Genomic DNA, 15619 nt, shown 5'->3' with positions numbered 1-15619 from the left:
AGGACAAAATCTATTTTCAGTGGAGGCCCGGGGAGAAACACTCCAGGCACGTCTTTGGAATGTGGGAGGAAACCGGACTACCCGGAGGAAACCCACGTGAACGGAGGAAGGACATGCAGACTCCATAAAAAGGGCACCCCAGTCAAGAATCGAACCAGAGTTAACCACTGCACCGCCTAGACAAGTATGTTCCTATATTTGGGCCTTTGTACCCCCGTTATGTCAGGCTTTGCCCAGATTTCTTTTGCTAAGAGGCTGAGCACGATGTTGCGCATTGTCAGAATAACTAGCTATACTTCTACTTTTTTGCTACTAAATACAAGAACACAAGTTATTTATAGTTGAAAGCCTTAACATTTGAAATAATTGATAGGCCAGCTCTGTGAAACAAAATGATGGATCCCTGACTGCAACTTTTGTCAAGAAGGTTCAGTTAGGGACCTGGCACGAGAAGGAGAGGGGTGAATGCATGTGGTCCACTCACCTCTCTCGGGGAAGGGGGGGGTGATTCCTTCACACCCAGAAAGTACATGGCCATGTTATGATTTCTTGGATGGAGATGAAGGAAATTACCTTCCATGTGATGTGGATGGAAAGTAGCATTACATACTGGTGAATTTTTCTTGCAGAAATGAGAAACTGCCCAGTATTAACATATATGAACGTTCCACCTTATCTACCAGAACCAAGAGTGCATGGGACCAAAGAATTACAGAAAAAAAAAACCACCACTGATGACTGCTTAAATAATGGTGGTCTTCAACAGACTTGTCCTTAGTGATGAGGGAAAGAATGACCGAGACAAAGCTGATTACCAGCAGAAAAGGAGAAAAACAGATTCAACAACATAAATAAAAATGGGTTAAAACTCTTTTGTCCAGCATACATGGTCACTATGAAGTAGTTTAAACTTTTTTCAGTGTAACATTTTATACAGAAATCACAAATCCTTAAGATTTCTAAGCTTCAAAAACATTAATGCATATGCAGACATACTCCCAACCTTGCTTTCTAATTGGAATTTTGTCTGTCTTTATACTGCAGCTGTGGCATCCAACTTTTGACATACTTCATGAGAGACTTAGCTTAGCTATCCATTGCTGGTATCTTTGTCAATTAATATTACAACATCCTAGTATGTGGGTTCAGTGTTAGACATCCACCTACATGTTTTGGATTTCTTAGCCATCGTCAACAGAGGTAACACAATCCTATTATATTTACGGATTTCTGTTTCCCATTCATAACACAGCAAAATATACTCTTTGTTAAAATGATCGGTCAATAAACAATTCATTAAATACATTTCGTTGTGGCTGTTTAAAGGATTCGAGTGTACAAGAGGCCCAGAAAAGATGTTCCGAAATCCCTCTTTATCCCACCAATCAACTTCAGCAGCTGTCAATGACTTGGGTAAACATTTTCTTTGGTCTTTTCAGTGCATAAAAATACCAAAAGAGACACTTCCATTCAAAAATACTGACATTTCTATATCTGGTAAGCAAACCATGAAGCTACATAAACCTCTTTCCAATTTTCCTTTCAAGTCTGAATCTTAACTTCGCTCTTCAGTTCCTCGGATGACACCCTTTTCTTTTCCAGCTACTTTATAACTTCTGCTTATTACTCTTCTCAGAATAATAGACTCAATTAAAATTTGTGCCAATGCTAATGCTTATGGTATTTTTTCTTGTACAGGGTAAAGACCTTTCAGACTCAACATCATACAGACTCATTACAATTTTAAGCAATGATTATAAAGCATTTATGTGTATACTTGCTAAGAGAATAGAAAGTTTTGCCAAAATTTGTCTCATAATGAATCCTTCTTCAATAACTTGTTGGCAGAAGCCAAGGAAGCAACAGCATAGCTGTGGAAATCAAATGGTGAGTTTAAGTTTAAATTCAAAGACTATTTGTAATTTTTGGAGTTTTTCTCCCCGGGCCTCTGCTGAAAATAGGGTACTAGCCCAGTCAGACTTTCCCGGTAAACAAATGTAAATAAAATAAATAAATAATCAACTGTGAAGACTCTTGGGTAACCATACAGGCTGGGATGCACAGCTAGCCAATGACATCAGCAAAAACACTGCTAGTTGATTAAATACAGTAAAAATTAAAAAAACAGGAATACTGACTATGTGATATTCAACTCATACGGACCAACACATCAAGCTGATGTTCAATCTCCAGAAGGCCAATGCACAACCATAATACAGCATCCCATGTGAACACAGGCACCCACACCAGGCACTGCTTAACCAATGTCCTTATATTGTTTGAGCATCCAACATAACTAGAAAGTCTATTTTGGAAGCCTAGAGAAACAAATGGTGCAGTACCTGCTGGCTGCACATGAAATCCTGATGTAGAAAAATAAAATTCCAATTTAGACAAACAATAAAATGAAATGTACACCCTGAAGAAAAATAAAATTCCAATTTAGACAAACAATAAAATGAAATGTACACCCTGAAGAAATAGTAATCAAATCTACAGATGACAAAATACAGTACGTAAGTATTAAGTGAAAAAAATGTACAAAAACCATGTCCATGTCCTACACAAAGATGACAAATTATGAAGAGTGCAAACAGTCCAAATGCAGAAAACACACGATCAGGAGAAATACACGAACAAATATGACCCCTGATAAAAATAAAAATGATCCATAGCTTAGAGCCCCAGTAAGAAAAAAGGCCCACACAATGTGTAAGCAGTTTATTCTAGGAGGATCAAAATAAATCAACAAAGGAAATACCACCTTGAACATAGAACAGGCATACACAGGCTCCGTATGTAAAATGTACTGTAGTTTTTATAAAATGGTTAGGTTTGAAAATTTACTGACTTTATACAAGACAACCTCCTCAGATGAGTGAAAACACAGAAGTCCCATCAAGCAGTATCAAAGAACCATACTGAACACACTGATACTAAAGATGGATATTAAACAGTATTTCTGATCCAAAAGGCAGCAGCAACTCTTTTAAGCCATCTAAGTACAGTCAAGTTTACCATCTGACTGAACTAATGCTCATTGTTGAAAACAAAAACTACTGCAGAACTGGGAAGTAAAAATGAATCCAGCAGGAATGGCCATCTAATTGCACTGCCCAATATGCAAGTAAGTTAACACTCTCCGTAAAAGACCAAAATAGTTAAAGTCAATCTAGTCGTGTAATAAAACATCAAGAAGTCATAAAAAAAATATCACCTTAGAAAGCCAGCCCTCATCAGTAATCCATAAAAAAGAGCAAACAGAAACAAATAATTATCTGCAAATGCTAAATCAAAATAATCTCAGTGAAGGAGCACAAGATCAAAACTCAAACAGCACACACATCAGTAATGTTTACCAGTGACTAAATTAAGCAGATTATATTGTTTGACAAGTCCATGCTTTTCTAACAACGCATACATTAAACAAAATAACTCCAAAAAGCCAGCAGAATTGAAAGAACTCACCTGCTTCACATGTAAAGTCCAAATCTGTTCACTCAGAGCATAACAAATAGTCCATGGTAAGATTTGGGAGAAGCATGTGCTTAATTACAAAGGGTCTTGCTATTCAATAATTGCACAAACAAACTGAGGAGTAGCCACAACAAATCTCAGCAAATGCTAGCCTAGCTCTGTGGTGCAGACAGGCAGGAGCATTGACTGAGTGAAGCAACTGGTGTGCAATTAGCAGCCTAAGCACTACACAAGTCAGGCAGGAAGGGTGAAGAGGAAAAGGGCATGGCCCGCTCACATCTCAGAGCACAAGAGGAGGGTTGAGAGTGCTCAGGGAGCACATAGTAAAGTATGTTTTGTCTGTTGGATATTGAGGAAACTATGCTTTGGGGAAGGGGACAGTGTTTGCTGTCAATATTCCCCATGGTAGTGAAAAACAACCACCAGTGCAGAGACACAACCTTATGCCCCCCCCCCCCCTTAGCTGATTAACCAGGCATGCGCACAGTGAGTTAGGGCAATAAGCAAAAACTCTGAACCACACCATGACACCTATCTTGGCTGACTCTTACCCCAGTGATGTGACACAAATGGGTCAACTGGCCAGGGGGAGGCTGATAATCAACAGGTTACAGGGTAAAAAGTACAAATGCATATAAATCACTAAACTGAAAAGTCAACTGATACAACTACCAGTCACAAAAAAGCTAAAGTGGGTTTAGATAGCAGGAGGCCAAATTCACCAACTGCTACTTTTATGGAGTATCAAACTACAGAAAACTAAAACACAGGCAAAGTAAAGGATGAACTTGTAATATAAGCAGCAACAAGAATAAAATGCAGTGATTAAGGTCATACAATGGACCTGACAGCTCAGGTGGCATAGAGGAATAAAGTGTCTTACCATCTAACAGAGCTGGCATGTGATGATGGGGGAAGGGTGGGTACAGCTAGCCACAAACTGCTACAACAGCTCAGTGGTGCAGCAGCAAAGGAAATGTGGGACTGTGAGGGGACATTAGGATCACCAAGCCACCACCTGGTGGCAGCCTTCAATGCAGGTGAGCAGAAGCATGCATCTGTATGTAGAAATCATTGTTGGCCTCCACAGTGACACTGATCTCATGAACCCAATAGCCCATTTGGCTGGGTTAGGTTATTACAAAATGCTCTCAATGTAAGGATATTAATGTGTGTGTAATGTACCCTTCATGGCTGCCTGAATGACATCTCCCACTTGACAAATTTTATCTTGGTCCTGGTTGAAATTTCCAGGTAAGGGAACAAATGTGACATGAGTAACTGGGGAAGCTTAATACTTTACAGGCATGGGGGTCACAAATCACATGGCCTATACAAGTATATTTTTTCTAATTACATCCTGCTTACCTGAAACACAGCCCCTAAGCCTTCAAATGTGAAATCAGAAATGATATTAAAGTCATGAAACCAGACAAAACGTGTGGATCTCCTCTGAAAAATACTCACTTCATAGTAGATTTTAATATGAATATAAAAACAACACAACCAAGGCTGGCCTGTCAGCTCAAAAGGGAAACACAGGCTTTGATCAGTAGCCCTGGAAACACAGCCTAGTCAAAGAAGCCAAGTGGCAAGGAGAGATTTGCTGCTTTTTTTTTTTTTTTTCCAAGATATGCACAAATGGGTTCACCTGATATTCAGCCACAATGTCACTGATGCTGGCTCTGCAGGCTAAATAATCTAAAAAGTTCAAATGTACAGCATACGTCATGGGATTAAGTAACGGCCAGAGAAACAAATGGCATGAAAACTACAGAACCAACCGATACAGCCAACATCCTGGTAGATAGGTTCAGTGCTAACTTTACCCCCCCCCCTCTAACCCCCTAAAGGGCCCATATCCATACAGGAAGAATGCAGAGTCCCTGTAATCACAACTACGCAGGTAAAAGCTGCACTCTCTAAAGCAAAAAACACAGCATCCATGGGATCGGACAACATCCCATGCTGCGTCGTTTTACACGAACTTCAGAATGAACTGGCTCCTCACCTAAGCACCATGTTCAGTCAGTCTCACACCAGGCTTTCTGCCCACTGAATGGCGCACAGCAACAGTTATCCCACTCCACAAAGGGGGAGCCACCACTGATCCCAGGAACTATCAACCTATTAGCCTGACGAGCCTGGTCTACAAGGCCATGGAACGTATCACAGAACTCAAACAAAGAAATTGGTAACCTCCAAACTCTGAACCCCACCCAAGTCAGGTTTGTGAAAGGCAGATCATTTCTCCTGAACCTGATCGACTTCTTTGAGGCAGTCACCAAAGCTGTAGACGAGGGTAAGGTGGTTCACACAGCCTATCTTGACCTCGCAAAGGCTTTCGACACCATCCCCCATTCTGGAATTATAGCTTAACTCACTAAACTGGGTATAAATCCCTACGTCACAAGATGGGTTGCCATTTGGCTCACTGACAGAACCCACACTATAAAAGTTGCAGTCTCCAAATCTGACTTCAAGCCAGTGACAAATGGAGTACCAGAGGGTTCAGTCCTGGGACCTCTCCTGTTTGGTATCTACTTCTCTGAAGTACAGGCTAATACAGAATGCCTTTGGCAAATGAAGTTCGCAGATGACTGCAAACTAGGAGCCATAGTTGAGTCCCCAAATGATGTGGACATCCTACAGAAGGGCCTCACTGAGACAGATGCCTGGTGTCAGAACCATGGCCTCAAGCTCAATGTCAAAAAGTGCATTGTCATCCCCTTTGGTAAAAGTTCTGTACCCATGAACTACCACATAGGCGGCAGTCTACTTAATGCCAAATGTGTGATGAGACATGGGGACCCAGGTGGACAGTAGTCTCTCCTTTGATAATCACATCGCCGTGGCACACCATCACAAAAAGGTTCTTATCTAGGAAAAAAGAGGTCATTGTTCTACTCGACACTCAGACCCATTATAGAGTATAACTCCCCTTTTGGAATGTACCTCACAAGACATTTGCAGCAGCTGGAAAGGCCACAGAAGTACCTCACAGAGAGGATTACTGGCCTCAAGCAGATGCCCTACACGGACAGTCTCCAAAAACACCAGCTTTATTCCGTAGCATATCGCCTACTCCGAGGTGATCTCTGCCTAACATATAAAGCTAACCCAGAGCTGTTGGACATACTACACCTAAAGAAATCCCAATCCCTCAGAGCTACACGCTCTAGGGACCTAAACCTTGACACCATAATAAACAGGACATGCTGAAGGGATAGATTCCTGTCCCAGAGACTTTCCATACTCTGGAACAAGCTACCCATCTGTGTCAAGAGAAGTTCCTCATTACCACTCTTCAAGAAAAATCTTGATAAGTGGATGGGAAATAGGAAATACACCCCGGGGATCACTTCTGTGGCTCTGCTCGACAGGGGCACAGGAAAATAACTTTCTTGGGTGGTGTAAGCCAGGGAACCTTGTTGGCTAGGCTTACTTAGGCCCTTGGGCCGATAGCCTAGTACCTACCTATGAAAAAAAAAAAGAAATCCTCAGGACCACATGTAGTACCAACCTTCTGGCATGAAATATTAACATCTTTACATGAAGATTTAGCAGTGAGTAAGAACTATTTATAAGCGCACCCCAAAAAAAATCAACATGGTTAACAGGAAAAATGATACTCTTCCTTAAGAGTGAATCTGCAAATGATGATGATGTACAAATTATACACTGGGATTGATGCTGACAGAGTTAATAGTCATTAAGAAGATAACTATCATGGCAACAGAACAAAAGGGTAACGAATGAAAGTCATATGGAGCAAAGATCATTTGTTGTTAAATATAGTCATAATGGAGAATTGTAAAAAAGGGGAAGAATCTACGCATGGCATAAATAGATTACAAAGAAGCATCTGACAGCATCCCACGTTCCCGGATAAAGGGGTGCTTACAGATGTACAAGATACACCCTACACTGATCAATTACATTACAATGGCCATGACACAGTGGCAAACCATTCTGCAGCTAAGCCATGATAAAGGACAAATTATTATCCCAGGGATAAAAATTCAAAGGGGGATATTTCCAGGGTGACTGTCACCACTGCTCTTCTGACTTGCCCTTACCCCATTAAACTTACTACTTAACAGATTATGTCATGGTTACAATTTGGATCCCATATAACAAACCATAAATACTTCTCATCTCCCTTCAATGGATGATTTAAAACTTTGCTGTTCATCAGATGAGGAGCTGAAAGCAAAACTGTAAGTGGTCAAAACTTTCTCAGATGATAGACTGTCATTTGGTCTTGATAAATGTGCAACAGCAACATTTAAAGCAGGAAAGCTGCAGCACCAAGAAAACATCATTCTGGAACAGGAATGTAATATAAAGGAACTTGAACAGAAAGGTGTATATAAATATATGGAAAGTGAAGGATTGACAATAAAACATGAACAAGTGCAAACAAAACTCAGTAAGAAATATTTTAGACAAAACTAATACTGAAAACAGCTAGGAACATCTAGGAACAAAGGTCCAAGCTATAAACCAATCTGCTCTTCTTGTTCTAACTTACAGTTTATGGGTGACTGACTGGCCACAAAAGGTATTGGACTGGTTGGACAGGAAAACAAAAAGCAAAACACTTCACACTTATCAAATTATATATAAAAAAATCAGTGTATACCAAGATTATATATTCCTCGTTGTGAAGGAGTTATGGGCCTCCTGAAAACTGATTACACGTACAGAACTACAAGCGCAGGACTGCATACGCATCTCTGCAGACCTCACCAGATGCAAACATAGTGAAAGTTTTAAAGCATGAGGACAGCAGGTCTAAGATGAATTTTGCAGAAGCACATCAGTGTCAAATGGGAATGAAAATTAAAACTAAAAAGTAAACAAAAATCAGGCAGCACCTGAATGTGCCAAAAAAAAAAAAAAATATGAGGAGGAGGAGGCTCACAACAGAAGGCAGGAAATGTGGAAAAGACAAAAATATTTGCAAATACAAAAAACTCCTATAACAACCTCATGTTGATCAGGATCCCAATGCAGGAATTGTTAATGAGCAATAAATTTAAACCAAAAGATGAAATGCTGATTTAAAAAATCCATTGAACATGTGGGAGAAACAGATAAATGCAGGTTCTGAAAACATAACTAGAAACAGTCATGCAGGTTGTTGCTGGGTGTGATGCAGGGCCTGTATACTGAAAGGCATAATAATGTGGCAAGACTGTTGCATTGGGGATTGTGCAAACATTAAAATAATGAAGTAGCTGGGAAGAACAGGAAACATGAACCACAAATCATTGTAGAGAAGGATAAAGTTTATTTCACATGGGATCACCCTTTACCAACAGTTCAATCAGATGCAAGAAAACCAAATATATTAGTCCAGGAAATACAAAAGCAGCACTGATCACTGAAACTGCTACACCCAGTGATTACAGTGTCTTACATACGGAGAGACACAATGTCATAAAATATCTGGATTTGCAGGCAGAAATGGGGGCAGTGTGGAAGGAGGATACCCAGACAGTTCCAATAGTAATAGGCGCAGTGGGTCTCAAAGAATTCACCGTTTTTATTTAGATATGCTACAGATACATTTAACTCCATATTAGTTATAGGAATCAATTCTGGGCACAACGCAGGTGCTGCGAGGACCACTTCTGGCTAACATCAAATACTGAAACAGTACTAATTTCACAAACTTTAATCAATACTTTGACTTAGGAATGGAGTCCCATTCCCGTCAAGATATTAGAAACCCAAAATACTTGGAGTAATTATAACAGAGCTAGGCAAGACATTATAAATAATTCTTCCAACTCACAGTCTGAAGGTTACATAACCTATTACCTAGCTCTAAAACCAAACTGGGGATAAATAAGTAGCACTGGGGACTTTTTTGAGAAATCTGAAATCAGTGGAAGGAGGCTCAATAGAGCATTTTAAAAGCCAAGTAAATAAGTTACACTTTTATTTCCAGAAACAAATAGGGAATGACTTTTACTTAGTTGTACTTAAAAATAAAAAATTCAGAACATCTGAACAACGCTTCAGATATGCCTGAGAAAGATGGCGACAAGAAAGGACTAAGTGGAGTCAAGCTTTGCACAACTGTAAATAGTTTGTAACACCGAAGTATCAAGTGTGTAGGCACAGAGAATTAATCTGAACAAATAAACACTTTTTTTTCAGTTTCCTATATTATAGGACACAAACGTCTTAATGGCCATCCTGAAGAGGCAATCAATCTAAGTCATAAATGCTCTACTCTGTCTCATCTCAAACCATCTTTATGTAGGATTTTCAACCTACAAAGGAAATATCAGTTTACCTGCATTCCCTAAAACCATGTCACCCCTTGGCAAAACAGCATTCTTCTTGAGTGCACACAGTTCAGCACCAGTTTATACGTATATACACACATGCATACACACACACACACACACTATAAACCAAGTTTTGAAGTTTTGTATTAACAAAACTCACTGAAAACAAGTGACATTTTTTCTCATTCAGAGTATACCTGAGGTAAGTTTAGCAATTGATGTAGCTTTGTTCTCTGCTGTCATGTTAACTTGGCTCTGAGCACTCTGCTGCCTCAGCTGCTGAATCAATTTCAGGGAAAGTGACCGTCCAGTACCCTCATAACTGCAAAATAAGGCAAAGAAATGTTTATAAGGCCAACAACTTTATCCTCATGTACCAATAACGTTTCTACTTGACTATATTCAACAACCTACAAATGCTGAAACCACAATAGCATTAAAGGTAGATGGCACCAATTTCTGAAAGACTCCTTTTTTCACACTTAAAATTTTAACACTATTTGTAACAGATAGCAACAGATTATTTTACTCCTCCTTGCTTTCATGTCTAATGAATTAGAAGATCCTAGTTAAGCATGCATCAAATTTACAGGTATACAGAGCATCACAATTACAGAAAAAGTAAACCACAAAACAGACATTATCTATGGCCAAGTTGTCACTTTAATGGTTGAAATTTTTTCTTCTGAACTCACTAGTTTAGGGTAACTAACAGATGCTGTCAACATGATCTTCAGATACAGAACTGTGAATCTCAGAGGCTCCTTCTTCCCAGAGGATGTTAGCAAAGGCATTTTAGCAGTAACCCATGACGGTGTGGGTAATAACACATTTATTTGAAACACAAATAATTAAAACTAAGCCAAAATGGGTAAATTCAGCATTACTCATACACAGAAGTACATTACAGATATACAGTGACATTATTTAAGAAAATTTATTTTCTTTTGTAAATAGCATTGTATAAAGGAACACTAGTGTTCTTCCCACAGTTTTTTTCCCTCGTTTTCCCTGTCCATCAAAAGTTTATGGATTGAGTTGTTGAGGATATCTGAATTCAAAGTCCGATTGCTATACAATCCATTACTGCATGAACTTGTTTCTATGGAGATATGGTCGACTGACTATGAGTAAGCTTGATTAGGCTTGTCCAATCACAATGCACATTTATGAATACTAATGACCTTTTATTGTATAATAATTTATTTGTTAAGCAGGTACATGGACTGATCCTACCTGCCATTTTGGTCATACATCACCAACGGATAAGACAAGTATTAAAACATGTATGCCATGGTTTCTGAAGTGCACAGCATGATTCAAATTACAGTACATGTTCCCTTATAACATCAATACAGAAGCTCCGTAGACAGTCAGTCTGAATACAGTGAAAAATATGTTAAGAATCACTTTGTTACATTAATCAGAAAATAAACACCCCAAACAAAAAGAGTACAGTGAAATTCATATAAAGCCACACAAGTTAACAAAACAAGGGTATAACTAGGGAACTGCAGGTCTGAAATACTGCAGAAGACAAGACTTGCAAATTTGAATGTGTGTTTAATATATGAAAGCATTTGTGCTTGAGCCTTGTAAGAAGTGCAGCATAGGTACATCAACATTCTTCTATTGTGAACCACATGCATACAATGTGCGCCTGCTGGCATGCATTTTGCCAATCCACATCCACTAACTTCATAATCTTACATTCCAAAATGACACGTTCTAAACTATCAACTACTTCTATCACTGTATGCCACACAAAATATTTTTGTTTCTTACACTGGGAATGACTCTCTAATAGCAAGTTTACTAGAAAAGGATGCTATTGCAAACTCTCTGCTAAGTTCCTTGCAATACAAGCATAAGAAACTGTTTTTGCACATTATTTATTCTGTGCTATGTTTCTTAGCTCACTAGCTATTCAGATTATGTACTCACATTCTTTTGCATTTTGTGGAGCTCTTCTCCCCCATGACTCCACCAAAAAGGGGTTATGCCCAATCAGAATATCTGGGTTAACAAACAAAAACAAACAGGATGAGGAATAAATAGCTCATGTGGGCTTCTCTTTCAAACGAGAAAGTATATCTGAGTAAGAAATTTACCATAGTAGTACAATGATCAAGTAGGATCACTTCTAAACTTATAACATTTAGGAATGTTTGTCATAGGTTAAGTCCAAAACCTGGGCCAATTTTCACACATCTTTATCCCCCCACCCCAGCTAGGCTGACCCCTCTTACAAGAGACATCCACATGGACCCTGCAGAAGAGGCAATCTACATCACCTTTTCTTGGCATGGAATGGCAGCTCTTAGGCTGCTCTAGCAAAGGCCTGCATAACATTTGGGAGCTGCCTCAGGGAAACACACCCATTAGCTGATCACATCTGTCCTCCATAGTGGTATGCAAAGTACACCAAGAACCCAGATTCTACAGAAATGGGTGGTCCAAGAGGAGCAGCAACTGTAGGTGTATGTGATTGAGTATGAATGTGTGTGTGTGTGTGTGTGTGTGTGTGTGTGTGTGTGTGTGTGTGTGTGTGCTGTGAAGGAATTATAAAAACTAGTACCCACCCCAGACAAAAAAAATACTCAATCAGAGCAAAATAGGGTAAGAAAAGGGAAATTAAACTGTACCACTGATCCAACTCGGGCATCTACCATTACAGAAAGTTCCCTACCCCACTACAGTATGTTCTTCAGATGGATTACTTTTGCAGTCAAGACATTTGAGAAGATTCCTCAAAATTTACACATGCTGTTGCGAGGTTGCCTGCCTTTCTGGCTCAAGCAACAAAAGATCCTACAAGACAGCAATGGCAAAGCCTATCCTACCTCTGAACAGGAAGTCTAGACTATAAGACTTGCACGAAGTGGGGACAGAGGAAAAAAATGTCTACCCACTGAAAGGTTTAGGTCTCCACACCTCAGATAAAAGCAACAGCTATAGCTATATCCCTAGTAAACTGACAGTTGACTTGCCCTTGAATGGCATTTCCAAGGGCACAATAGCAGAAGACAATACTGTGAGTTAGTTATTTAAAGAGAGTCTGTTTAGTGACTAAGATACCTTTGTACGAAGGAAAAGTAAATAAGAGTTTTCACATTTCCTCAACTCCTTGATTATATGAGGACAATATCCAAGTAGGGACATCCAGGAAATGCAAAAGCCATACCCCTCCATCTGACGTTTAGGAAAAACAAAAGCAAATTAATGGATTGGTTAAAGAATAACTCCATAACCACTTCAGGCATAAATAAATAATTTGTATACAAGATCACTCCATTCCTAAAGGCGGCTAGAAATGGGTCGAGAGGTACACGAGCTTGTAGCTCAGAAATTCTCCTAGGTGACTTGATAGCTAGTAACAGTACAGTTTAACCGGAGAGTATTTTCAAAGGAATGATGGCAGCTGGTTTAAAGGGACTCTTGTTCAATTGTTCAAGTATGAAGTTTAAAGTGGAAGGCTTTCTAAGACAGATGCACACTGATTAATAGCTTAATTTCAGCTCTACCAATGTGAAAAAACTGAAAGGCCATTAATTCTGCCCAATGTAGTAAAATTCAGTTACTGGCTAGTAACTACACCACCTGGATGCCAGCAAAAAAGAAACTTAGAAAGCCTAAATGGAAAATCAGCTAGAAAAGTTGAAGTGAAAACACTGACATGGAATAATCCTGCAGCTGTTCGACAATAAAGCAGTTCAAGCCCCAGCTTTAGTGCAAGAGATGGCTTTCAGTAATGAGAGGAAAAAAATAAGTCAAATGTGCTCAGAGCTGATTAAAATAAATTAAACACTGAATAAGTATATAAACACAAATAACAAAACGTTGGAAAAAATGGAAGAAGCTTTAAACAGATATTCAGATGAAGTGATAAAACTGCAAAAAAACAGAGACCGAAATGAAGAAAAAGCTGGCAGAGTATGAGACTGCTCAAAAAGATCTGTTCCAAAAAATGGTAGAGTTAGAGGACAGAGCACAAAGAAAATACCTGACATTTTCTGCTGTACCAGAAAAACTGGAACAGAAGATTGAATTAATTTTATGTTAGCACAATTAAGTAAATGGACCATTATTCCACAGTAGGATTTGTAAACTGAAATGACATCTTGTGTATGCTCCAAATATGGCCATGAGAAAGCAACTAAGACCTGTAATAGTAAAGATGCAATGATACCAGTAGAAAGAGTCGATCCTGACAAAACTGTGGTAGAAAGGCAACATATAAAAAATTAAAGACAGTAGTGTTTGTGGAAAATTACTGTTCATCATAATCCAGGCAGAAGAGAAGCAAACTTATCCCAGCAATCAGAGAATGTCAAGAGGCAAGTGAGAGATTCAAACTGGTGTGTCCAGCTGTCTTGAGAATTTTGTTTTCCTGGAAGACCAGTCATTTATGATGCAGAACAGGCTAAGGAGAAAATACAAAACTTTGTCCAACAAAAGGTGAGTCAACAGATTGAAGGAGGCCTCTCATTCTTCTGATAAAGCTCACAGAGACTTTGCCAGTGAAACTTTTTCCAATTTTCTAAGGGAAAATGTTTCAGGGAGAGAAAAAAACAGGAGTACATTGCAGACAAACTGGAGTCCAGGGTTGGGAGACAGAGATGAGCAAGATGATGACCAGCAACACTGAAATTAGTGAATAAATTTCAGATTATAAAGCATCATTCACATTTGGATTTTTGTTGACTTTGTTAAACTTGAGTGGACTGACAGGATAAGACCCAACGTCATGCAATTAATGTTTGATAGGACATTAACAGAGAAAAAGAAAGAGAAAAACTAAGCAAAACAGTTTTTGTTCTTAACAGTATTTGGATAAAACATTTCATTATATAAATTTTAGGTAATACAGTAAAGCATTTTCAGTGACTGCTGTATGTGATAAGGATACTAAAGCAAACTAATACTTTTTTCTTTTTTAGTTTTAAGAAATTTAAGCATCACAGTGTGAGAAGAGACAAAAGACTGGACAAAAGCACATTTAAGTTAATAGGCTGTATGTAATCTTTGGCTGATGAGTGGGCAATGGGGTGTAAAAGTTCACTGATTATGATATATGTAAAGTTGAAACATCATCTTTTACTTTTCCATATATTTGGAGACCTGGGATTAACGCCCTTGGTTGAATCTAATGACAATTTTTTGTTTAAGCATTTTTTTAAATGAGACTACAATGTTATGAACAATCTTCATTTAGCAAATATGCTCACTGTTAGTTGAGATGTACATTCTTTTCTTATGCTTCCATGGAAACAAGCCAGCTAAATATGAAGGAGATGAATCAACAGGTCTGGGAATTGTTAATGAGAGAAACATAAAATTAAAATGTACAAGGACAAGCAGCTCAGTAAAAAAATAGTGTCAGAAATTCTTCAAGTGAATAAGTCACAGGAGATTTTCTTGTAACTAAATACTTTAATGCATTTATTGAAGCGATGTATAATTTAGTTTTATTTAAAGACAGCCAGTGTACTTTTTCAAGGCTAAAAGGTAATGTTTTCGTAAAGTATTAAAGTACTTTTTCACATCTGGGAGGGGAATACAGAAAAGACAAGAAAAGACAGCAATTAGAAGTAGTAAAAGCATAGCCTGTAACTTCTGCTTTAGCATAGATGGCCTTAATTTTAAGTTAGTTAATAACTTTCGGTGCAGCTGTTGATTTTGTATAGATGTTCCTATCAGGAAGGTAAAATTTCATAATTTGAAGATGTGCATAGTTGTGTGTGTTGCTTTTAAGTAAGCAGGTGTGTTCTGAGTTTGTGTGTTGTGTGTGTTTTTTTTTTTGAGGGTTTCCATTAGAACAAAAAAAAAAGTCTTGC

At 38.6% G+C, this 15619-nt stretch overlaps 1 protein-coding gene across 1 annotated transcript in view; it reads right to left on the bottom strand.

The window, feature by feature from the left end:
- Positions 1-15619, bottom strand: part of NAT10 (N-acetyltransferase 10) — a 1889152-nt gene that overhangs the window by 933828 nt on the left and 939705 nt on the right. The window contains exon 13 of the mRNA XM_044082846.1: positions 9980-10104. Coding sequence (XP_043938781.1) covers positions 9980-10104 — 125 coding nt within the window. The remainder of the gene's footprint in view (positions 1-9979; positions 10105-15619) is intronic.

The sequence above is a fragment of the Protopterus annectens genome, chromosome 9.part0 (assembly GCF_019279795.1).
Source record: "Protopterus annectens isolate FY-2018-M chromosome 9.part0, PAN1.0, whole genome shotgun sequence".
Lineage (NCBI taxonomy): Eukaryota > Metazoa > Chordata > Ceratodontiformes > Protopteridae > Protopterus > Protopterus annectens.
The sequence above is the reverse complement of the archived record's forward strand: the minus strand, read 5'-3'. Positions and strand labels throughout refer to the sequence as shown.